This window comes from Colletotrichum phormii (genome assembly GCF_030913505.1).
Source record: "Colletotrichum phormii strain CBS 102054 chromosome Unknown BDP81scaffold_2, whole genome shotgun sequence".
NCBI lineage: Eukaryota > Fungi > Ascomycota > Sordariomycetes > Glomerellales > Glomerellaceae > Colletotrichum > Colletotrichum phormii.
In genome coordinates, this window is record NW_026851444.1 from 2,634,489 (window position 1) to 2,656,698 (window position 22,210).

The 22,210-nt window shown below is 54.5% G+C and overlaps 10 protein-coding genes across 10 annotated transcripts; 6 read left to right on the forward strand and 4 right to left on the reverse strand.

Moving 5' to 3' along the window:
• Window positions 1-352: 352 nt before the first annotated feature.
• BDP81DRAFT_402809 (uncharacterized protein) lies at window positions 353-1,866 on the reverse strand (the record flags this gene model as incomplete). The annotated part of the gene is made up of 2 exons (XM_060588859.1): window positions 353-1,112; window positions 1,177-1,866. The coding sequence occupies 2 exons, from the start codon at window positions 1,864-1,866 to the stop codon at window positions 651-653; spliced, it is 1,152 nt and encodes a 383-aa protein (XP_060450884.1). The 3' UTR covers window positions 353-650.
• A 1,300-nt stretch (window positions 1,867-3,166) lies between these two features.
• Window positions 3,167-3,794, forward strand: BDP81DRAFT_308879 (acetyltransferase; the record flags this gene model as incomplete). The annotated part of the gene is made up of 2 exons (XM_060583502.1): window positions 3,167-3,335; window positions 3,391-3,794. 2 exons carry the CDS (start codon window positions 3,167-3,169, stop codon window positions 3,792-3,794), a joined length of 573 nt encoding a protein of 190 aa, XP_060450885.1.
• Window positions 3,795-3,866: 72 nt separating this feature from the next.
• BDP81DRAFT_309145 (short-chain dehydrogenase) lies at window positions 3,867-4,688 on the reverse strand (the record flags this gene model as incomplete). The annotated part of the gene is made up of 2 exons (XM_060583524.1): window positions 3,867-4,177; window positions 4,241-4,688. 2 exons carry the CDS (start codon window positions 4,686-4,688, stop codon window positions 3,867-3,869), a joined length of 759 nt encoding a protein of 252 aa, XP_060450886.1.
• A 1,414-nt stretch (window positions 4,689-6,102) lies between these two features.
• BDP81DRAFT_445567 (uncharacterized protein) lies at window positions 6,103-8,791 on the forward strand (the record flags this gene model as incomplete). Its single annotated transcript, XM_060591970.1, has 4 exons — window positions 6,103-6,267; window positions 6,336-6,427; window positions 6,482-8,460; window positions 8,529-8,791. The coding sequence occupies 4 exons, from the start codon at window positions 6,103-6,105 to the stop codon at window positions 8,789-8,791; spliced, it is 2,499 nt and encodes an 832-aa protein (XP_060450887.1).
• A 1,267-nt stretch (window positions 8,792-10,058) lies between these two features.
• On the forward strand, window positions 10,059-11,203 carry BDP81DRAFT_416665 (uncharacterized protein). The gene is made up of 3 exons (XM_060589547.1): window positions 10,059-10,528; window positions 10,598-10,721; window positions 10,795-11,203. Exons 1-3 carry the CDS (start codon window positions 10,477-10,479, stop codon window positions 11,195-11,197), a joined length of 579 nt encoding a protein of 192 aa, XP_060450888.1. The 5' UTR covers window positions 10,059-10,476; the 3' UTR covers window positions 11,198-11,203.
• Window positions 11,204-11,226: 23 nt separating this feature from the next.
• On the forward strand, window positions 11,227-12,135 carry BDP81DRAFT_89662 (uncharacterized protein). The gene is made up of 2 exons (XM_060596471.1): window positions 11,227-11,797; window positions 11,853-12,135. Exons 1-2 carry the CDS (start codon window positions 11,327-11,329, stop codon window positions 12,006-12,008), a joined length of 627 nt encoding a protein of 208 aa, XP_060450889.1. The 5' UTR covers window positions 11,227-11,326; the 3' UTR covers window positions 12,009-12,135.
• A 1,332-nt stretch (window positions 12,136-13,467) lies between these two features.
• Window positions 13,468-16,640, reverse strand: BDP81DRAFT_416671 (secretory pathway protein Sec39). Its single transcript, XM_060589548.1, has 3 exons — window positions 14,936-16,640; window positions 14,728-14,884; window positions 13,468-14,676 (listed from the first exon to the last, which is right to left on the reverse strand). The coding sequence occupies exons 1-3, from the start codon at window positions 16,413-16,415 to the stop codon at window positions 13,536-13,538; spliced, it is 2,778 nt and encodes a 925-aa protein (XP_060450890.1). The 5' UTR covers window positions 16,416-16,640; the 3' UTR covers window positions 13,468-13,535.
• A 204-nt stretch (window positions 16,641-16,844) lies between these two features.
• On the forward strand, window positions 16,845-17,548 carry BDP81DRAFT_416672 (NADH:ubiquinone oxidoreductase 11.5kD subunit). The gene is made up of 3 exons (XM_060589549.1): window positions 16,845-16,987; window positions 17,044-17,183; window positions 17,291-17,548. Exons 1-3 carry the CDS (start codon window positions 16,960-16,962, stop codon window positions 17,435-17,437), a joined length of 315 nt encoding a protein of 104 aa, XP_060450891.1. The 5' UTR covers window positions 16,845-16,959; the 3' UTR covers window positions 17,438-17,548.
• Window positions 17,549-18,427: 879 nt separating this feature from the next.
• On the forward strand, window positions 18,428-19,808 carry BDP81DRAFT_308239 (uncharacterized protein; the record flags this gene model as incomplete). Its single annotated transcript, XM_060583436.1, has 3 exons — window positions 18,428-18,717; window positions 18,776-19,590; window positions 19,675-19,808. The coding sequence occupies 3 exons, from the start codon at window positions 18,428-18,430 to the stop codon at window positions 19,806-19,808; spliced, it is 1,239 nt and encodes a 412-aa protein (XP_060450892.1).
• Window positions 19,809-20,551: 743 nt separating this feature from the next.
• On the reverse strand, window positions 20,552-22,112 carry BDP81DRAFT_416673 (NADH-cytochrome b-5 reductase). The gene is made up of 3 exons (XM_060589550.1): window positions 21,931-22,112; window positions 21,762-21,854; window positions 20,552-21,584 (listed from the first exon to the last, which is right to left on the reverse strand). Exons 1-3 carry the CDS (start codon window positions 22,102-22,104, stop codon window positions 20,805-20,807), a joined length of 1,047 nt encoding a protein of 348 aa, XP_060450893.1. The 5' UTR covers window positions 22,105-22,112; the 3' UTR covers window positions 20,552-20,804.
• Window positions 22,113-22,210: the final 98 nt, after the last annotated feature.

Sequence of the window (22,210 nt, forward strand, 5' to 3'; positions counted from 1 at the left end):
CCTTCATGCCTGACTCACATTGTATGTGTTATAACTATAACGCAAACCTCCAGGCTGATATCAGTGATTGGCTCTCTCCATGGACGAGGGAAGTAACCATTTTCGCCATGTTAATAAACCCAATGTCACAAGCTGGACATTTGCGCCCGACTCGCTTACTTGCTTACCCGCCCTGGTCCTGCGTGACCCTGCGATGTGACTCGGATTCCGGTGGGAATGTGAAGTTATGCCAGTATTGCCTAACACGACGTTGGACCGATCCGACTTTGAATCTTATACTTCCTGTCATCCGGTTATTTGACTTTTGCATTCGAGAGCAGAGTTTCTAGCTTCAGCACTCAGAAATCTACCGTTTGCACTTGGTATTGCTTCCCTTCGATAGGCAACGATACCTGCTTAGGCACAGCTTTTCATGTTTCATCGACTCGTAAAATTCATGTAGTCTAACAAGTTTGAGAGCGCTGGGAATTCCGCCAAAAGATCCCGGATCTACCCAAAAGCACGCCCTTGATGTCTATCCGCCCAAACCTCATTTGTCCAGTTATTAGCCAACTTTGGGGAACGTCAGTAATCCGCCTCTCGAACCCCCTCTGGCAATTACCCCAAACTCTGCCTATCAGAACCTTTCAATTCCGTACGTGTGAACGCACCTAGGCCTGTGCAGCGCCGGCTTGCTCCAGCAATCGGGCCCGCCAGCTGTTGCATACTTCCTCGAACCCGCCGACGACATCTCCGCATACGCTCGCGCACTCACGATTGGCCAGCCTCTCGCTCCAGTTACCTCGGTTGATCCACCTCTCGCCCTCTTCGCGGAGCTCTTCTTCCCTCTTGATCTCGGCAACCAGCTCCTTGGCGCTCTTCAACCGACGCATGGCCGTTGTGGTTGTTTGCCTGGACATGTGGAGCGTGTCTGAGAGATAGTTGAGACTCTGGACGAGGTCGGAGGTGAGAGTGTGGAGGGCGGTGAGGGAGTCGTAGGCTTTCGTCGTCGGTCGCGGCATCGACTCGGATAGCTCGATCAAAAGGGGTAGCAGCTCATCAATGGTCTCCGAATCCGGCGGCGGAACAAGTGGAGAGAGGAGTGGGAAGGTCAAGTTGTGTAGTTGCCGGGTCTGATGAGTCAAGTGGGTGGTGAGGGCCGAATGAGCGGTGATAAGTCTACTTTGGTTAGCTGACGACCACAGCCGTGGGGGAACCGTCTCGAACTTGCCTTGTCGCACTGCCCTCGACGCCGGCTTGAGAGCCCAAATCTCTCAAGCCCTCCGTCACCCGCTTGAAGACACCATCCGTAGGTCCTCCATTGCTCTCGGTCCCCCTCCTCGCCAAAGACTCGACAGCGTCCATCTTGGCGACCAGGCTGGGCAGCATGCCGGGGGAGTCAAGATCAGACTCGGATCCATATTCGCTTCCGTCGTATTCACTCCCGCTCCGTCGATGACCGCGTTGAGCGGCTGGTGGTGGCCCTAGGTTGAAGTTCTTCCCCTTGCCGCCGGCTTCGCCGAGACTTGCGACATCAACCCCGCTGTCCCTTATTCCCTCGAAGGTGGCTTCTTCAACATTGATATTTGGTGTCCCGCTTCCGTTGTTTTCGGCGTTATTTGTCTCTTCTTCGTAATATTCTCCTTCGTCTCCGGAGTCGGAGAAGGCGTCGGCCAGTTCGTCTGCGAGATTGCCTAGGCCGTTGCCTCCGCTTGCATATGAGATATCCAGAGCATCTTGGTTGTTGAAGCTGCTGCGTAAGGGCGTTGCGGGATCGGCGGAGGACCTGGATGTTCGTCTATTTTGAGGGGAGGAGTTGACGCTATTGTACTGGTACGCAGCGTCAACGCCCGAATGATTGCGCGAGTGTCCCGGAGTCTGTGGCATCGTGACGGTGTGACGGGGGAATTTTGCGATCGGTCGGTCGGCGAGAGCAGCGGCGGACGTGTTCGGTGAAGCCGTCCAAGCAGCGCTTTATGATGGGAAAAGGCCGGGTCGATGACGCTCCGCAACGTACGTGTGCTTGCAGCCCAAACAGTCGAGTATGAATGCAATGTTGTTGCTTGTCTGTCCCGGGGTTGCTGGTACAGTAATAAACAACAGGGGTTGTCGCATCAAATACACGGCAAGGAAGATCCAGGTGGAGATGGGTGCGGGAAGCGTGTAGAGAGGGCCTGGTACTGGAAAAACAGCAGTCGTGCAAAAAATGGGCTACCTTAACAGTAGTCTAAGGCGGAGCAGGAATCAGTGTTGGCGGCCCATCCCATGCATGGAAGTCAGGGAGTTTTGTGTGTTCACTGTTTGTCTGGTGGCCGTGGGCGAGGTTGAGATTATCACTGGTTTTATTAATTTCAGAGGCGGGCTGATATAGGTTCGGCGCCAGCGATCCAATTAATGCAATCCGGCGGGCTCTGCTTTGTTGTTTTGGAGACTATGTTGTAATGAGAGAGAGAGAGAGCCCTTGCGCCTGTGCGTCACTGGACCTTTCGGTTTTGGCGGTGGACATGGGCTCAAAGAAATCTCCGGGAAGAAAAATGTTGTGGAAGAAACGAAGATGATACTCGTCTTCCTGTGGCGCCTCGAGGCACACGCGCAGTAAGGCAGGTAATACTGCCGACGGACCCCTAGTGCTGTGTCTCAGAAACTCTGACCGCTGACACTGAATCCCGTCTGAATCTATCCGGAAGGGGGAAGTTGTCACTCCTGCTACTGGCAGTGGCAGACGTGGTCCCTGCATCTTGCCCATGTATCTTTTGCCTGCTTTGACCGGGAAAAGATACTTGCCAGAGCTGCACGCGCCGGTCAGCACAAGAAAATTAAAAACACGCTCCCGTTTTTCGTGCTTTCCCCCTCCATTCGCTTCCAGCCTGGAATGTGGTGGAGTCTGGACCGTTATCGTCCCTTATCTGGTACCACCTGAACACAACCTGGAAGCCGCAAGACAGCTCCGAAAAAGCTCCTTCGTCACGGCAGCTATTGATGAGGCAGTAGCACCGAATTCGACTCGACCTGCCTGTCCGGGAGCTTTGTTTGAGCACCTATTCTCCCGAATCGTCTTACACTCCTTGCCGCCTGCTAGGTACAGCTCTTTCCACCTACAATTGCCATCTCCCGACGTCAACCCCTCCCTTGGAAACCCCCTCCGTACCTCAATTGATCGCCGCCCGCGCCATACACTTCGGCCACCATGGCAACCTTTCGCTGTTTCCGTCCTGACGATGTCAACAAGTTCTCCAAGTGCAACCTCGACCCTTTGACCGAGACGTATGAGTTGGCCTTCTACCTCCAGTACCATGCCAAATGGCCATCCATGTTCCAGGTTTGCGAGGACATGAACGGCAATATCATCGGCTACAGTACGTTTGAAGCTACAGCTACGCTTTGCTCGACTTGTCTGACTTGATGCTATAGTCATGGGCAAGCTGGAGTCGTCTCCCGATGTCTACAAATATTCCGAACACTACCTTCCCTGGCATGCCCACATCACCGCCCTGACCGTTGCGCCAGAAGCGCGAAGGCTGGGTATCGGCAAGATCCTTTCCGAACAGCTGGAAGCCGCAGCCGACGCCAATGACGCCTGGTTCGTCGACCTGTTTGTTCGCACTAGCAATCACAAGGCAATCACGTTCTACAAGAGCATGGGTTACAGCGTCTTCCGTGTGGTCAAAGATTACTATGGCGACCATGCCACAGACCCTACCCGCGACGGCGAGGACGCTTATGACATGAGGAAGCCAATGAAGAGGGATGTCAAGCTCGAGCATATTAGAGACGATGGGGAGAAGCACGAGGTTGACCCATCTGATGTCTGGTGAAGAGCAAACAGCGTCATTTCTAGCAAAGCCCGACTATAATTACCTCGCACGCCTTGCCGAGCCGTCTGTGGCTTATAGCCACGCTCCATCGACTTGATAGACGCTCCCGCTCACGAAGGAGCTCTCTGGGCCAAGCAGGAACGCGATGACGTTCCCGCACTCATCAGAAGTGCCCTGACGTTGAAAAGACGTTGGCTCGTCAAAGGCGGCGTCCGCTGCGCGATCATGAAATTTCCAGGCCTTCTCCATCAACGGTGTGTAAATGGCGCCGGGGGCAACTGCGTTGACTCGAACCTCGCGGGCACCGTTCTCGTTTGCTGCCGCTCGAGTGAGCCCTATCACGCCGTGCTTACTAGCATCATATGCGCCGTGCTTGGCAAAACCTATCGAGAGCTAGTCAGCCGAGGGAAGATTCACACCTTGAGCAGTAGAAAGATGCGGCGTACCCTTGATACCATGAATCGAGGCCACGTTGACAATGGAACCGCCATCCGCTATGTTTTTGAGTTCCGCCCTGAGGCAGTACATGCAGCCTGTCAAGTTGACAGCAATGATCTTGTGCCACTCGTCATCTTCGAGGTCCGCGACGGCTCGGATGCCGTGGTGTTTGCCAATGACGCCGGCCACATTTGCAGCGCCGTCCAATCGCCCGAATTGCTCCACTATGCCCTCTATCCAGCTTTCAACCTGGTCCTTAACAGACACGTCCACTTTTGTTACAGAGAAAGGCGTCTTTTGCTCTGTAAAGTAGGCCTCGGCTTGTTTGATGGCCTCGGGGTCAACGTCTGCAAGGCATACGGTGGCACCCCGCTTCGCGATGATCTTGGCCGTTGCAAGGCCAATGCCGCTGGCACCACCAGTGAAGGCGTATACTTTCCCGTCAAGCGATGCCATCGTATCAGCAGTACGGTATCGTGTAGTCTAGGAATATTGCAGGCATATGTAATACGGTTTCATGCAGAGCGTGAGGAAGTTCACCAGCGCATGCCGAGAAATAGCTCTCGAGTGTAGAGCAGTGCAAGGTGTCCCGCGTTTCCGACGTAGATCCGCGTCCAATCATGTTTTGTGAATCTAGCTAGATCATCTGCGTTCGCATGAAGTTGACCCGGCCCGACGCAAGTGAGAGTTTTGGGCAACTCCTCACGACAGGATCAATGATGGCCGGCGGTGGAGGGCCGAGCCTCCGAGAGGTCCATCGAACAGTAGGTAGGGTAGCATATCAGTCTACAGAGTACGAGGACATTAATCATATATTGAGGTACTTTACTACTATGGAAATCAAGGTTAATGTCTCGGTTTCACACAGTTGCCATTCTCGTGGTTGGTAAAGTAGTGAATATACGTGGTAGGGAAGACTGTCGTTCAATCTCATCAACTTTGCCAAACCTTCCATCCAAACTTCACCTAACGTTGGAAAACGTGCAAACATAAGATGGGGTGTCGGAATTTACCTTGACTTGTGCTTCCAGAAGGTTAACAAACACCAGGTGACGGAGCTGGAAAGGAAGGTGCTACGCTACATGACCACAATGACTTCCCTACCTTCACTGAGGTGGTGGTTAGGTAGGTATTAGTTGGTAGTTGAATGGGCACAGGGGGTTGCACCGTCTTCAAAGTTGGGAGCTCTCCACCCCGCACAAAGCAACCCCGCCGTCTCCGCAAAACAGGGGCTCGTGGCGCGGCACTTGACGTTTGATTGGAGCCGGTCGAGTCGCGAACGCTGCTCTCATTGGTCGTCCCTAACTTGGGCGGGATCACGATGGGACCCGAATAACCTGCGTGCGATGCAGCCTTGCAAGCACCTGACCCGCTCTCCTGACGTACATCCGGCCGTCCTCCTGCAACCGCACTGCTGATCGGGTGCTTTACCTGTGACCCCCAGGCGTCACCTTCAGCTACGACCCCAGATTTCTCCAACTGTTCCCGTGTTGTCTTGGAGCTCCTACACGTAACCCAAGGCAAGGTACCTCTTGTGGTAGGCTGTCGTGGCTGTGTGCCACAAGCTGTCAGCCGGTGCTTGGAGCTACTTGTAAAACAAAGCCGAGGATGGAGAAGTGGTTTCTGGCCTGAGTCGTTTTCTTCCTGATCTCTCTTCAGCTTCACCTGTTCCCTCTGTTTGTCAAAAGCTGCCGCCCTTCTCACTCTTTTGCGAAGTTCCCAGCCTGTGTCGTAAGGAGGCGCAAACTTCACTGCACATACTTCACTTTGACACTCCCGTTGCTTTCCTTGATCGCAGCCTCTGCTAGGACTTGCTCCCGCCAAGTATCCGTCTGTTCTCGGAGCTGGTTCTCGGGACGCCTACCCCATCATGCGTTTATTCTCGTTGCTGGTCGTCGCGGCGACGGCCAGCGCTTCCACATTGACTCCTCCTGTCCTTCCCCTGATTGTTCGCAACCCGTACTTGAGCACCTGGCTAGGAAATGCTCGCGATGCGCCGTGGGAACATTGGCCCTACTTCTGGACCGGCTCCAGCGTAAGCTCTTCTTGACTTGCCGTCCGCTTCAAGCGCGCGGTCTGGCTAACTGGGGATGATCCCACTAGGTCGGCTTCTCGGTGATGGCCTCAGTGCCCGACTCTAGCACCGTCTACCCTTTGCTTGGACGGCCCCAGGATTCCTTGCCCCCGTCTTCCAAGTGGGTTTTGGCCGCTGCGTAACTTTATGTGATTGTAGATTGACATCCCACCAGATACTACAATGTGTCTGTCCCGTCCTACCTGGGCGCAACCTTTGACGCCTCGACGACGAACTTGACGTACTCGATCCCTCCTCCTCCCGGATCATCCGCGCCGGTAAAGGTTGTGCTCTCCTTCCTCTCGCCCATCACGCCCACCTCGACCTTCCGACAATCGATTCCTGCTGCGTATCTGACTGTCCACGCCGAAGGGTCTTTCGATATTAATATCTACACCGATGTCAATGGCGAATGGGTCAGCGGTAACAGGGACAACAGCATAGTCTGGGAGCTGAGCAAGGCAAAGGCCTCGCACAAGCAAAGCGCTGCCGCTCTCAAGACCTGGCAAGTCGGAAGACAGTACCCGCAGCTGCTCACCGAGTTCGCCGACCACGCGGAATGGGGTACTCTGCACTTCACCGGCCCGGCCGACGTCTCCCACCAGGCCGGCACGTCCGCGAAGCTTCGCCAGCAGTTTGCGGCCAAGGGCTCGCTGACCAATGAAGTCGATACCTCGTACCGGAAGATCATGGACGAGGAGCCGGTCTTTGCCTTCTCCAAGACCTTTCACCTGAGCAGCAAGACGGGCCGCGAGGCGACTTCTGATGATAGTGTCTTGTTCACTTTTGCTCTTGTTCAGGACCCCGTCGTCCAGTTCGCGGCTGCAAGAGGATTGACGCAGATGCGTCCGTTGTGGTCCTTTTACTTTGCCACCCCGGCCGAGCTGATCCAATACCACTACGATGATTTCTCGGCGGCTAGCCTATTGGCAGGGAACTACTCGGACCAGCTCGCCATTGATGCGTTCGCTTCCGGGTCATCAGATTACCAGGACATCGCCGCGCTGTCAGCTCGTCAGGTCCTCGGCGCAACACAGTTCTCTGGAACCCCCGATGACCCAATCCTCTTCCTCAAGGAGATCTCCTCAAACGGAAACTTCCAGACCGTCGACGTGATCTTCCCCGCGTTCCCGTTCTTCCTGTACACGAACCCTCGTTGGCTGGCTTACCTCTTGGAGCCTCTGCTGGAACATCAGCTCAGCGGACAGTATCCGAATGATTACAGCATGCATGATCTGGGTGCCCATTTCCCGAATGCGACGGGACATCCCGATGGAAATGACGAGTACATGCCTGTCGAGGAGTGCGGGAACATGCTCATCATGGCGTTGGCACTTGTCAACGCCTTCAAGTACGACACGCAGCCGGCGTTCCTCCAAACTGTCGATGAGCATGCGCACTCTCATGTTTCTTTCGAGGCGGAGAGCAGCAGTGCTCGACCTTGGGCACTCTCCATGGATTCCTACGGCATGGACCGTCGCTCGGAAGTCATCGCTATGAGGGGCTCAAAGGAGGCCGAGAAATGGGCGTCCAGATCCTACGAGCTGTGGACGAAGTGGACGGGATACCTCGTTCGCGAATCGCTGATTCCGGCCAACCAGCTCTGCACGGACGACTTTGCTGGATGGCTTTCGAATCAGACGAACCTGGCTCTCAAGGGTATCATTGGTATCAAGGCCATGGCCGAGATCTCCAACATCCTGGGCAAGACGGATGATTCAAAGTATTACACGGACATTGCGGCCGACTACATTGACCAGTGGCAAGGCTTCGGCATTTCCAGGGATGGCACGCATGCCAAGTTGGCGTACACCTGGTACGGTTCCTGGACGACCATCTACAACCTCTTTGCCGACTCGCTGCTTTGCTTCCACTTGCCCGAGGAGAAGAAGTCCACCATCGGCGGACGAGTCACCCAATGGTTCCAAAAGGCCATTGGCGTCGAGAAGCAATCAACGTTTGTCCCGGACAAGGTGTACAGCATGCAGAGCAACTGGTATCATGCTGTCTTGCAGCACTACGGGCTCCCTCTCGATAGTCGCCACCTCTACACGAAGAGCGACTGGCAGTTCTTTGCGGCTGCGGTGTCGAGCAAGAAGACTCGGATGGAGATTCTCCAGAGTGTTGCGACATGGGTCAACGAGACCACAACAGGTAAGTTGGAGCTTTGAACATCACTTTCTCACAGACGATCTTCTTTACTAACTCTGATGTGACAATAGACCGACCATTCACCGATCTCTACGAAACGGAAGGAACTGGTGGCTGGCCTGGCCCTCACTTCATGGCCCGGCCCGTTGTCGGAGGCCATTTCGCCTTTTTGGCCCTGGAGAGAGCTTGCGGGGGCAAGGCCGTCGAGGGATTGAGCTTCTTGGACAAGCCTGCGTCGTTTGCGGAGGTGAATGTCGGCAAGGCGCTCGAGGCCGAGATGGTGAGCGGAGGTGTCCTGGGTGCTGAGCAACAGGTGGTCACGGAGGATCTGTAAGGCGTGGTGGACACTCTGGCATGATGTTCTGGATACCGCCTGCCCTCCAGTTGGCAATTGGTTGAGACTGCTCAGCAACGTAGTCGTAGTATGCGGGTAACGACTAAGCGCATCTACCTGACTCTCGAATACATGATATGCTGAAACAGGGTCGATCATGACAGCCCGGGTGAAACCCTTTGCAAACAGGCGACAGATGCTGTGTTACGCAGCCCAGGCAATGTGTTGCCCTAGATGCATTGCACCCGCGTTCTGTTATTTTGGATATTCAAGGGGTTTCTGGTCTTTACTCCTAGATCGCAACAATGGCAAATACCCCTTTGTTGGCTACCTGTATACGTTGTTCATTGACACGGGGATATTGTCGCGTAGATGAATATTTACTCGCTTGGCCAAATATAGCTCTTTGCTGGGTCGATGAAAGAAGCTGCTAGATAGGCCCGAAAAATCAGAATGGGATAAAGTCACATGCATGTCTATATCCAATTCAAGAAATACCCATAGTGCATGGGTTCGGTATGGAGGTCATCCGTCGCGCAGGTCAATTCATTGGAGTAAAAAATCATCAAAAAAAGGTCCTCGCATTGGCCAACTGGCGACAGGGAGATGTAACAACCACTGGCATGGAGTCGGTGTCTTCCCTTGCTGCTGGTGCAGTGCTCGCTCACCCACGGTCCAGGAAGTGCCTGTCACCGAACCCACATTTTCTGCCTCAAGGCACTGGCAGGCAGTCAATCAATCAATCAACTCAATCGATTCACGAATGGTAAAGGTGCGCTGGATATACTACCACCCATCACCACACACCATACTGATGTCCAGCATAGGTAACTGTAGGTAGGTAGGCAGGCATTGGGTATTGTCTTCCTCTGCTCGCCTCCCTCGTTCGCCCTGCATTTTGATCAATACCAACGACAGGACCGAGCCATTGGCAGCATCGTTGCGTAACGCAGCCTGCTGCAAAAGCTGCATTTTTGTCCGCCTTGCTGATGTTCCCGTCCTCAGTTCGCCCAGAAAGCTGACCATTCAGGTGCTGCATCAACCCTGCGCCTTCCCCTTCCGTCACAAGCTAGGTAAGGTAGGTACATTCACTAGACCTGGGGTGTACCTGCCGCTGCTGCTGTGAGTAGTGATATCACAGTCTCAGAGTAGGTACCTTTAGGTAAGACAAGCAATACCCAACTGCCTTAACTACCTAGCTGCAAAGACAGGCAAGGCAGGCGCGCGCCCATACACCCGACACACACACCACACACCTCACACCTCACCCATTGACCCCGTGGACCGTCTTTCTCTCCCTCTCTACCTCTCTCTGTGCACCTCGACCACAAACGTCCCTTCCTTCACCTCATTTTCTTCACCTCTCCCTCCCTCCCACAATCGGCATCTCAAAGCATCGTCGCTTTCTCAATTGATGCCCTTCGTCGTCTAATTACTACATCGACGATTGTACCAAAAAATTTCCTACCTTCCTCCAGTCTCTTCTTTTTCTCGTACGAACCCTTTCCCTTATTTCCCCAAGGTTCCCCTTCTCGTTGGGTCCGATCCGCTTCGCATCCTCCCTTCTGACCAATCGCCGCAACAGAAGAGTCTGCGTCACCGGCTTTCGCGTCGTTGGCCAATTCTACCCACTACCAACCTCAACACTGCCAACGAACAACAACTCGTTTGTTCATTAGATCATTATGGCTTCCACCGCTATGGATTACGAGGCCGCCAACGGCGACCGCTACGATGGTTCGTTTTTTCTCGATACAGATCGCCCCCCCAAGCACGACGAGGCGCTGACAGACAAACGCGACACAGACGAGGCTCCTCGTTACGAGCGCGACAACCGCAGCGCCTCCCCTCGCCCTGCGCGTGATGACGGAGACTCTGGACGTCGTCGCTCTGCTTCTCCTTCCGGCAACGGTGACCGCGACCGCGACCGGTAAGCAAACAAATTTTTGATGATTCCCCTTTTGTTCAGACAATGTTCAATTGCTGACACGTACTGTCTTCAGTGGCGCCAAGGACGAGACTGGCTCCCGAGGTGGCGACCGTGACGATGACGGCGCTATCAACCCTGGCTCCAACCTCTTCGTCACTGGCATTCACCCCCGTTTGACCGAGCAAGAGGTCACTCGCATGTTCGAGAAGTACGGTGATGTCGAGAAGTGCCAGATCATGCGCGACCCCCACACCAAGGAGTCTCGTGGATTCGGCTTCGTCAAGATGGTTACTTCTGACCAGGCCGACGCTGCCAAGGAGGGCCTGCAGGGAGAGCAGATTGAAGGACGCACCCTGAGCATCGAGAAGGCTCGTCGTGCTCGCCCTCGCACTCCCACTCCTGGCAAATACTTCGGCCCCCCTAAGCGTGGTAAGCATTCACCCTCCTCACGGGCTTTCCCCCGGATAAATCACTAACGCGATATTTAACAGAGGGTGGCGGTGGTGGTGGTGGTGGTGGCGGCGGAGGTGGCCGTGGAGGCCGTTTCAACGACCGCTACGACGACCGTCGCCGCGGAGGCTACAGCGGCGGCGGCGGCGGCGGCTATGGAGGCGGTGGCTACGGAGGTGGTCGCGATGACCCCTACCGTTACCGCGGATACGAGCGCCGTGGAGGCTACGAAGACCGTGGCGGTGGCTACGAGCGTGGCTATCGCGAGGACCGTGGCTACGACCGCAGCTACCGTGAGGATCGGGGCGGCGCTGGTGGCTCCGGTGGCTCCGGTGGCTACGAGAGACGCGAGCGTGGTGGTGACGACACTTACAGCAGCAGCGGTCGCGTCGATCGCTACGGCGGCGGTGGTGGCAGCGGTGGCGGACGCGAGGACCGTGGCGACCGCTATGCTCGCGGTGGCGATGACCGTCGTGGCGGCGGTGCTGCCGGCTACGAGAGACGCGAGCGCACTGGTGACGACACCTACAGCAGCAGCCGTGACCGTCCTCCCCGCGATGCGCCTGCCGGAGGTGCGGCTTACGCCGATGCCCCTGCTCGCTCCGAGGGTCGCGAGGCCTATGGAGGTTGGAAATCCTAACTCAAGTGCTATCACTGTGGTCTTGATGCTAACGTGTCTAGGCTCTCGCTAATTTCTTAACGCTCTTTCCCCGAGTCGTCAATACGCCCGGTTTGATGGCGACTGACGGATCATCCCTTTCCTCTTTCCTAGTTCGATCGATTACGGCGGATATCCCAAAAATTGCGTCTCATGAAGTTCTTGTGCACTACAACTAGTATGGGATGGATCACAAAAATGGGAATTTTCGGCCTGCGTGGTTCACGGCTTTTTAACCTCGGTTTCTCGGTAACTATGACTGTACGCGAGGATCAGCTGCCTTTCAAAGGGGGTGCTGTTTCTCAAGTCGGTCTCTGCAGTCGACGAATGTTTGGCGGACTCTATGGTAGCTATGGCAAACAATCAACGCGGCAAAAAAACGGCAGGCATCGACAGGTGACAGTCACTTCCCCCTCGTGGATCAGCACTTTCGTTACACCACATCGTGGACCTGCGGCGGTCCACGGTTGTTTCTACGCACCACTTTCCACCTTGTACCATTATCTATCGCGTCCCACATCGGGGTCGAGTCGAGTTTGAGACGGCTTCGCAAATCCGACATGGCTCTTTCGATGCAATTATCAGCATGATAAGATGTTGACCAGCAATGCAACATGAATGACAACCACGTCCCTTAATACAACTAAAACGTAACTGTGCCGCCTGAACGCCTCTATACAATTTCAACCCTCATATCGTAAATGAACCGCCTCTTTTTCCGCCATCCACATCCTCTGTTGTTCATTTAGTCGTCATGCCAGCACAAATCAGTGGCACGGGATTCAACGAAGTCGTGGCCCTTGCTTCGCCGCGTCATTCTAATCGCCCACCTCCAGCGCTCCTGGGCCGTGTCTGGAGAGTCACATGGTCTGCGTGATAACCAAGCACAAATTTCGTTTCGAAGGTATCTCCCCCAAAGTGAATTGAACCTAACTAACGCTTTAGCAAAGCCAACGCTTTTACAGTGAAAAGTCGTTTCGGTTGGAATGTGGATGCCTGAAATAGCCTTGGCGTCCATCACCCACATTTACTTCGCTACCTTATTCTACTTCCTCTTTTCGTCAGCTTTCCCGACTTGACGCGGGCGACTAGACCAGTATGGTCCCCAACGCACAGTGTAGCCCGGCTGTCGGGCCTACCCCATTTAGATGTCTGCTGTCTCAGTCTCGACGCGGGGTTTGCCTTTCGCGTTTTGGTTTGAAAACATTTCTCCCGATCCCATACGGCTTCTGACAGGGCTTTCCCTACTGCTTTAAAGAAGTTGCTCAATGGCAGCGTGGCTAAACCCTTGATGAGATCTGCTGTGTCTGTGTACAGCCTGCAGCCAACGTAGGCTTGCGCCACCCGCGTCGAAATAGCCTTCAATATCGAGCGCATGAGTCACGTATGATTTGTTGGATTGGGCAGATTCTGTGCAGGTTCTCGCCTACATAAATTCGGAACCTCCATGAGGTCGGCCAACACTTCAACGTTCTACCACTGGGTAGAAGAACTGCTATACACCTTGAGTCTGAGCGACGACTGACAGTGCGAACTAGACAGGCATTAAGATAGCTTGTTACACATTATAAACACATGAACAGACAAAGTCATTGAGCAGAACTCTGGAGTCCATCGCGTTGCATCAATTATATGAGAGTTTGGGAATCATTCATCATTCAGTCGTGACTACTACTGCAAGTACATGATCTAAAACCTACTCGGCCTCAGTCGTCTCTTTGTGCCTGTGACTGGTTCGGCGCAGGCGCAGGCGCACCAATAAGCCAGCCGACGCCCGACGTCAACGTGCCCATTGCCGCATCGCGGAGCTGATCGCGTTTCCTCGCCCTGGGGTGGTCATCATGCCCGTCCCATTCGCTGTCAGGCGCCGACCCTGACGCAGCCGGCTGAGCCGGGGCGGTGGCAGCGGCAGTGCCACCGCCGGCAGACTGCTGTAGCGTCGAGAGTGCCGTGAAGTTGCGAGTCGCCGCTCGGGCCGTTGCCCGCGAGAGGTCGAACAGCGACATGGGCGCGTCGTCCCCTGCCTTGCTCGCAACCGCGGCGGAAGGGCGGGTCTGCCGTTCGCCTGATGACCGGTGCGATCTTGCCGCCGCAGGGGCTGCGTCGAAGCCGCCGGGCATACCAGAGTGCTCGTCAATGTCCTCTTCACGCGCGGCGTCCTCTTTGAGAGCCGAGTCGAGCTGCTCCTCGCAGCGACGGAACGTTTTGAGGATCTCCTGTAGCTGCGAGGGAGGAGCGATCCGCAAGGCCGTCGCGAGGCAGTCGATGCGCTGTTCTAGGTGCCGGATGTCGGGGTTCCCACTGGCGTTGCCCAGGTGTGTCGGGCGTACTGTTCGGGCACTCCTGATGTACTGTCCCGCCTGCAGGGCAGCCCTCCAGGACCAGTTGTCGTCGACCTTTACCGTGGAGCTCATCGATGCGTCCGCCCCGCCGCTGAGCCGGTTGACGATGTACGAATACGCCGTCTCAAAGTCGTCCTCTTTCAAGGCTGCTTCGATACACATGGCTGTGATGCGTTGCCGCGCAGCATCGACTTGCTGCCCATCTTCTACGGGTTGAGCTGCGGCGACCTTCTTGTTGTTGCGGTCCACGAGTCCGGCGCGAACCATGTTGGTCCCCACGTCCAAGAGGTCCTGGATGCGAGTGTAGCTCTTTGGGTTCTGCTCCAGAACCTTGCCAATGATGGAGACGGGATCTGAGTGAACGCGCAACACGATGGGGCTGAATGGCTCGCCTTGTCTCAGGACCAGTCGGTATTCGCTGAGGGCATGCGTTGCTTTCAGCAGGGAATCGATGCGCCGCCGCTCAGGGAGAGACTTGTGAATCGTTTGAGGGAAGGCATTGATACTGAGAGATTGTTAGTAGGAACACCGCCATGATACAGGTTTTTCTACGTACATCTCGTCGCATTTTTTGAGGCCACCCCTCGCGCGGCTCGGGTTTGACGCATTGTCGTACGCGTTAAGCGCAGCAGCTACGATGGTCTCCTGCACTGTTTGCGGTGACAGCGGCTTGTCGGCATCGTCCTCGTACAGGGACCTTGCCAGCGAATATCCTAATCATGGTTAGCAAAGCATAGTGATGGGTCATTTTATGGTACACATACGTGCACTAGACAGGAGTGCCCTCAAGATCTCGGTCTCGATGACTTCTGGCTTGACTTTGGCAAATATTCCGATCACCTTGCCCTCTGGCGTAGGAGCAATGCTCCAGTTCCAGAGCCAAAGGACTTCATTTCGTGCCTTTACCCAGTACGTTTCGTCGTTGTTAGGAGCTTTCTCGGCCAGTGTGTGTATCAGCTGGACTACCTCGGCCTTCTGGTCTCGTTCATCTTGGATGAACGCCAGGTCTCCGGCCCTCTTGATAGTGCAGGGTAGTCCGGATTGCGTCAGAATGAAAGCGCTGAGAATCAGGGCGTGGAGAAGGTGTGTTGACTTTCTCGAGGGCTTGGTGAGAGGGTTCGAGTCCTTGAGCAGATCGTCCCGCATGAAGGCAGTGTTCTTGTGGTTCAAGATCCCATCGCCTTCCAAATGAGCAACAGCAGATAACGTGTCTGCGCCCTCGCGCAGTGACATCGTGTCATCCTGGCCCAGTAGGTCCATGACCTTCCTCAACATTTGGTGTGCTCCTTCGAGAGCTTCTATACTGGCCTCCGGTACCAGGTAAGCGCACGCCATGATTGCTCGTGCATAGCGGCGATCGAGATGCTGCTGCTGCTGCTCGCTGAGCCATACAACATCATACTCTCCCAGATCCACGTCTACAGCACCTCCCCATTGCTCAACGGCAGCAACAGCCACTCTCCAGGAGCTCGAGCTCTTGGAGAGAAGCCATTCAAGGAAACGCTCCCACCCCGCACTATAAACGCCCTCGTCTGTTGATTCAGACTCCTCTACACGCTTCCACCGGGCGTCGTCATGCAGCCAAGGCACAAGCATGCCTCTGAGATCTCTCCCGATCAACCCGTAATCCTCCGACTGCACGCCCGTCTGGGACAAAAGAGCATCGATGGCGGCGCCATCAGGGAGACTCTGGAACTCGGCCAACGTGTACGGCACACTTTCGGTCGGGTAGTATTCGTAGTTCCTCCTTAGCAGCGGCAACAAAGTTGAGACCATCCAGACCCGGATACCTGGAGCATATTGTATAAAAGGCCCGAGTAATTCGGGAAGCTGGCTTAGCAGACCGGCTTCTTCGTCGACACGGTGGGCTCGGTGGAGGAGGAATAAAGCCAATGGATCATCGTCGGTTTCGACAGTAATATCCTTTCTAGCTAAAGGCAGCAAGTGGAGTTTGCGAACCTTTTTCGCAGCATCCTCGTCCGACAGATTCTCGACGATGGAGTAGTCGATGTTCTCAGCTTCGCGGTCGATGAATTCGCCAGTCGAAAGTTCCTCCAAAAAGGCAAGGTAATCGCTAGACCTGACTGTCTCGGGCAGATAGGTCAAGAGGACGCGCAGAACGAGATCCTTGCGTAGGACGGTGGCATGTCGGGAGGCGAGAAAGGCCAGACTTTCAATATCGGCATGGATGGCCAAGTGGACAGCCAAAAGCACGAGCTTCGGCGGGGATAGAACGAGGCTCATTCTGCGGGAACTTGAGGCATATCCAATCTAGCGTGTCGTCGAAAACTTCCACTGCAGGCTGACCACGAAGCGCTGGACTGATGTGGTCAGAGGAGCTATCGCGAACCGATGTCGGTATATCGGGATCTTGAACAAGTTGACAGGTGCAAGCGCAAGTGCAAGTGGGCACGGGCATCAAGGTCCAACTCCCCGAAGCGTGTTCAGTTGGGGGACTTGGGGTGCATGCACTTACCTTTGGTAGGTAGCGTCGTCATAAGATAAGGTGCTGAGTGGAGTGATTGCCGCAGTGCCAGGTGCTCCGATTGGCAAAGCGGGTCGATCCAGGGAGGCATAGACGCGCGCTAGCCCCGAGAACTCACGGTCTCGGCGGATATGCCATTGGAATCAGGTACCTTCTGATAGGACGAAATTTACCAGACAGCCGCGGACTCTTCCATTGGCACAACCACCATCCGGACTTTCGACTTCGCGATTGTGTCTCCACGACAGTTACCCGACGACTCGAAGCTTCACCAACCCACCAATCGGCGCTTGTATATCCACAATGGCCTCTGGATACGGACTTCACGGAGGTAATCTTCCATTCCCGTTGCCATTGATCCCGTACTGATCCTATGACGCCGGCTAGGCCCATCGCGGTGCTTCCCCTACTGGCAGGAGCTCCTCGGCTGCTACGTCGTCAACACCAGCGGCGAGGACCACTCGGAGAAGAAGAAGTGCGGTTTGGCTCTGGAGGATTACTACGAGTGCTTGCACCACAAGAAGGAGGTCTGTCATGCCCCTCAGTCCATTAACTTCTCAGCCCCGACTTCTCAGCCCCGGCAATTCCACCAAACAGAGGACCGATCACTAACCAGTGGCACGAACCCATATAGGCTGCGAGAACGAGGGCGCTCCAGGCTGCCTACCGAAAGGCCGAGTCGGCCAGTGCACGAGACAACGCACCGAGCGCGGGGCAAATACGCAACCTGGGACTACTCGGCAAGGAGGATGACACGAAGGCTGTAACGGGGTCGGGTTGAGCGAGATAAAGTTGAAGCCAGGCCCGAGAGGGGCGAAACAACATGTACATGGCGCGAACCGGATAGGTAGCTGCTGCAGGCACCAAATGATCAACACCAGTTTTCTTTTCAGTGCATGGGAATGGAATGCTTGCGTACAATTTGGAGATCCAGGGATGTGTCAGTTTCAACTGAGACGAGGCGCAATCTCCACCAGAAGATTGAATAGCGATGAGGCACTACCCAGTATATGGATGATTGTGGTGATGGTGTTCTCATGCTGAACTCAAAGCGGCATGCTTCTCTTTCGCCATCTAAGGAGATTGTGTGGGTGAAAGGAGAGGAAACAATTGACAGCGTAAGCTTGGACTTGCTGGCGAAAATCGCGAGTAACGGTGGCAGGAGCAAGCGGCAGGAGCAAGGTAATAGTACACAGAGGGAAGGTGCAGTCCAAAATTCACTGGAAGCCGCACCTGCCCTGGAGAATGACAGGATTCAGTCGACGAATCACACTCAAACCACGTCACTACCTACCTACCTTACCTACCTTCGTTCCCTTCCTTCACTTTCAAGTCTCTTTCTGCAACCTTCACGGTTTGCATGGCAGACCACGTCTGACTCCCTCGCCCAGCAATCACCAATCGTCAGCAATACAGACACAATGCCCAGCTTCAGGGGCATCGACGTCTCGATCGTGCCCGGTCCCAACATGGAGGGGTTGCCCGAGCTCCCACACCCAGAGTCCTCCTCTGTCCGACTTCGGGGTCCTCATGCAGCAAGCCCGATGTCGACCACAGCTTCCAGCTTCACCTCAACGCCAGAGAAGTGTAGACCTACAACATCCGTCTACATTCCCTCGTCGCCAGGTTCGTCACTACCCTCGCTTGCTTCCTTTACACATTGCATGGGTTGGCGGCGACTGACATTGATCACATAGGATCCCAGTTCCACTTGAGATACTCAATCAACAAACCTCCCACTGATAGAAAATTCTTGTATTTCAGAATGACCATGAACGGCCGTCAGGTAGTTTCTTGGGGTATCAAGTCGCAAGCCACCCAGAGCCAGATCGTCAGTCATGCCTTGTACGAGCCCGATACCAAGTGGCACTATCGAGAGTGTGGCGTCACTTATAAGCGTGAGGGCGTTGAAAAACGTTTCTTCCACTTCGCGCCGCGCTCTGAAACTTCCGCTGCGATGGATGGCGGCCTTATCGATCTTCAGATTTTCCGATCCTACGGACGAAGGAGGAGAGCGCCTCAGCTTGACGACTTTCGCAGTCAAGACCAGTATGGTATCACGTAAGAACATTTCGCACCCTCCACCCAAACACCTTGACTAATTCTACCCGTGGCATAGATCACCCACAGGAGGCCTCGTGGAGTCACCCCAATATCTCACATTCTACGACTGGGTTCTCGTCGATCCTGTTGACTCTCCATTCGCCACATTTCGCTTCTTCTACCGCACTTGGGAAAACTTGAAGGCGCTGAACCTCGTATCAGAGGCGCATTATGAGGAACTGATGGCCTTCAATGCACAGAGTGGACAGCTGCCGAACAGACCCAAGACGCCAAATCACAATGAGACTGAAGGTTACACTCGCACCCAACTGAGACCATTCGGTCTCGAATCTCTTGACGGGCTTGTCTTTGAGGACAACAACACGAGTCGGAACAAGATGAGAGGGAGGCAGAACTCAGCCGCTGAGAGAGATTTCTACCTTGAAACACCACCCAAGCTCGCTCCTCCGGCCTTGAACCTGACCAGAATGCCTCAGCCCAGCAAGCTAGCACGAGAGATTCGGAAGGTGTCAGACACCCTTCGACCTCTACCAATGCTTCCTGATTTTGAACCTCCGATCCGCAGGCAGTCGTTAGAATCGACAAGGGCACCGTCAGTCACCCCGTCGCTCTTACCGTACATTGACGAGTGGAGTGGTGGTGACGAGTTTGAGCTTGGGGTTGCCAGACGGGTGATGCTGCCCTCGCTCTCTCAGGAACTCCCTGAGATGGACCCGCGCCGTCCTCTCCCTTCTCCCCCCCGAGGACTTCCAGCATCTTCATCTGACTATGACATGACGCCTCCTTCTACGGGCGGCTTGGAGGTCCTCAATCGGGTTGGGAGGCAACAGTACATCGCCGCAGCGCATGCGAAGTCGATGAGGCTGAGAGGTTCATCCATTAGCAGTCTGGGTTTCTCGGGGAATTCCAGACGGGATCATAGGGCCGTCGGTTCCGACCCCGGCATAACGTCAGCTGTTGATAACTTTGACAACATGAGCCTCTCTGAAGGAGAATGGCTCAAGCGGAGTCCATCGCCTTTGCGTCGCAGACATGGAAGATTGAATCTCAACATATGGAAGGCTCGAGACACGAACGAGGGTCAGTGAGACTCTTAGGTCAAGAGGATGTGTTCGGATTTTCTGTAGGAATGTTCCAGCTATAGGGTCAGGGACGCATTTGTGGAAAGAAAGGGGGACTTGCACACTGGTCAACTCGCAGACCATGTAGAGAAGAAGCCAAAGTTTTGCTGAGAAGTCCCGGGAGTTACTGGCCATAAGAAATAAGAAACTTGCACAGGTAGTTCCAGTATACGAAAATGTGAAGCTTTAGTGAACGAAGACAGGGAAACGGACATGGATAATCATCAGCACTTTCGAGAAAGGAAGGAGCTACCTGAGAATAGGAGGAGCGCTATAATGGTAGGATATTCTAATTGACCAATGGCGTTATTGATGGTCTTCGTGTGGTCAGTCTCACGACCGGCCGGTGTCAGCGAATATGGTCGACGGCTGCCATCGTCACTGTCGTTGGCGAACGCAACCTTAGACTTCGTAGTACTTGAGCGAGGTCCTTTACTCGTCTTCTGCTTGCTTTTGCAAAGTCCAGAAGCTACATGATGCCGTCTTACATGTTTACTTATCTGTCCTGAAGTACTCCTTGCTCAATACGTCGACGACGACACGGAAGTATGTGAACGGGGCTATATGAAATTACATCTCCCTTAGGGGTATAATGTTGCTGCTTTTGATTCTGATAGATCTCGGCAAGGTTGGTAAAAGCAGAGAGACTCTGGCACATCCCTGACTCATGTTGATAAATACGGCACTGAGTGACGCCTTAAATGGAAATGAGCATGTTTAAGCAGAAACTGCAGATAATCTTGTTTCTCACTTTCTCATCTGTTTACTAGTTGTTCTGATATTCTTTAAGATCAGTCTCTTTGCACTGATGCTTTCTTACTCGTCCAAGACATTCGTGCTAGAAACTCTGACTTTGGCTACAAGCAGAATCTAAAGAATACTCCTCAGAGCCATATCTAATTGTCCAAGTCCAGAGAAACGGCGTATCTCGTACGGCGTATACAAAACGCCGAGGGCTCTACATCACCACCACCTCTCACACAGAACCCGCTCAGGTCTGAGACTCAACCCGCTCTTCGACGTGAGGCTCTCGACCAACTCATCCGTCATGGACGGTATCTCGCACACATACACCAACGCGTCACCGCGTTCCTCTTCGGGCCCCAAGGCCTCCGCCACATCCTCCAAACCCATACGACGTCTCTTAAACGGGACGTCTATCTCGTTACAATGCAGAATTGACCCATCGGACTCGGAAGATAAGGGACCAACGCCGGTGAGGAACAATCTCATTTGACCACGGACCTTTTCCCGGCCGAAAATGCTCGCCAGCCGCTCCATGAAGAGGATCTTTTCGGAATCGAGGCCTTCCGATGGGGCCTTTGTCGAGTACATGAACTGGACGTCATATGGACAGCTCCCTGCTTCAGCCAGGTGACTAACAATGCTCATGAGCGGATTCACACCGACGCCGCCAGCAATGAAGACGATTCTGCGTAGGGAGGCGAGATCAACGTCTCCTTCGGGAGGCGGCCAGACAAAGGACCCGCCGACGCGGACCTGGATCTCGGGTTTCTTCTCTCTTTGGGTGACCGCGCCGTCGTCCTTACCCTTGTCATCGACCTCGTTGACGGGTTGGTCCCAGAGCCAAGCGGCAGCCGGATTCATCGGCGACTTTTTCACCGCGAGCTCCAGGTACGCCGAACTAGGCAGGATGGCTTTGGATGGCGGGCTGGTGAGCGTGAAGCCGCCTGCTTTGGGCACGCCTGGGACGTAGGTGTCGAGCCATTGGCCCGGGAGGAACTTTTGGTCAAAACAACGAGTAAGTACGTGCGTCTGATCAAATGATTTGGGCCATGCGAGGCACACTCGAGGTTCCTTGACCAGGGATGAAAAGTTTCGCGCCGCGTAAGTCGTCGTGTAGGTGAACCCTCAGCCTTGAAGGGCGGCGGGTAATATGGATGGCGCAACCGGACGTACCTCGATCCTCGACCCCTCTTTAACACCGAGCCGAAAGAGACGAATGTTTTCGTTTACGGCGTTGACTCTGATTAATGTGACGTTATGTAATGCCTGCCCTTTCCCATTAATTAAAATTCAAGAATTCGATTGGCTACGTTATTAAGAGCTTGGTTTGGGGCTTCCTTACAGAATCTCTAGGTTGAGCCGCCGTGCGCTCGGCATGCGACGTTGACGTTTCACCCGACTCCTTTGCCATATCGTGTGAGAATCGAGCTTGTAGTAATACAGGGTGAAATCGAGGAGAGCGGACGAGACAATGACTGGATTTGAGGGCGAGAGAGCCTGTACGCGGTCGATACATTGGTTTGGTGTTGATGTTGATGTTTGGCTCCGCTATCAAAGAGGTAGGTGGGATGTATGGATGGGATGCCCGCACCGAGGTCGGAGAGCTCGGTCAAGTATCTACA

Excerpts from the sequence above, each read along its gene's own strand:
- BDP81DRAFT_416672 (XM_060589549.1), top strand. The coding sequence starts at position 16,960 with ATGGCCTCTGGATACGGACTTCACGGAG. Across the intron at positions 16,988-17,043 it reads TGGATACGGACTTCACGGAG|GCCCATCGCGGTGCTTCCCC; the intron begins GTAATCTTCCAT and ends GACGCCGGCTAG. Across the intron at positions 17,184-17,290 it reads GCTTGCACCACAAGAAGGAG|GCTGCGAGAACGAGGGCGCT; the intron begins GTCTGTCATGCC and ends GAACCCATATAG.
- BDP81DRAFT_416671 (XM_060589548.1), bottom strand. The coding sequence starts at position 16,415 with ATGAGCCTCGTTCTATCCCCGCCGAAGCTCGTGCTTTTGGCTGTCCAC. Across the intron at positions 14,885-14,935 it reads GGCACTCCTGTCTAGTGCAC|GATATTCGCTGGCAAGGTCC; the intron begins GTATGTGTACCA and ends AACCATGATTAG. Across the intron at positions 14,677-14,727 it reads CTCAAAAAATGCGACGAGAT|TATCAATGCCTTCCCTCAAA; the intron begins GTACGTAGAAAA and ends ACAATCTCTCAG.
- BDP81DRAFT_416673 (XM_060589550.1), bottom strand. The coding sequence starts at position 22,104 with ATGTATCGACCGCGTACAGGCTCTCTCGCCCTCAAATCCAGTCATTGT. Across the intron at positions 21,855-21,930 it reads CGGCTCAACCTAGAGATTCT|GCATTACATAACGTCACATT; the intron begins GTAAGGAAGCCC and ends GGGAAAGGGCAG. Across the intron at positions 21,585-21,761 it reads AAGAGGGGTCGAGGATCGAG|TTCCTCCCGGGCCAATGGCT; the intron begins GTACGTCCGGTT and ends TTTGACCAAAAG.
- BDP81DRAFT_416665 (XM_060589547.1), top strand. The coding sequence starts at position 10,477 with ATGGCTTCCACCGCTATGGATTACGAGGCCGCCAACGGCGACCGCTAC. Across the intron at positions 10,529-10,597 it reads CAACGGCGACCGCTACGATG|ACGAGGCTCCTCGTTACGAG; the intron begins GTTCGTTTTTTC and ends AACGCGACACAG. Across the intron at positions 10,722-10,794 it reads GGTGACCGCGACCGCGACCG|TGGCGCCAAGGACGAGACTG; the intron begins GTAAGCAAACAA and ends TACTGTCTTCAG.
- BDP81DRAFT_89662 (XM_060596471.1), top strand. The coding sequence starts at position 11,327 with ATGGAGGCGGTGGCTACGGAGGTGGTCGCGATGACCCCTACCGTTACC. Across the intron at positions 11,798-11,852 it reads GGGTCGCGAGGCCTATGGAG|GCTCTCGCTAATTTCTTAAC; the intron begins GTTGGAAATCCT and ends TAACGTGTCTAG.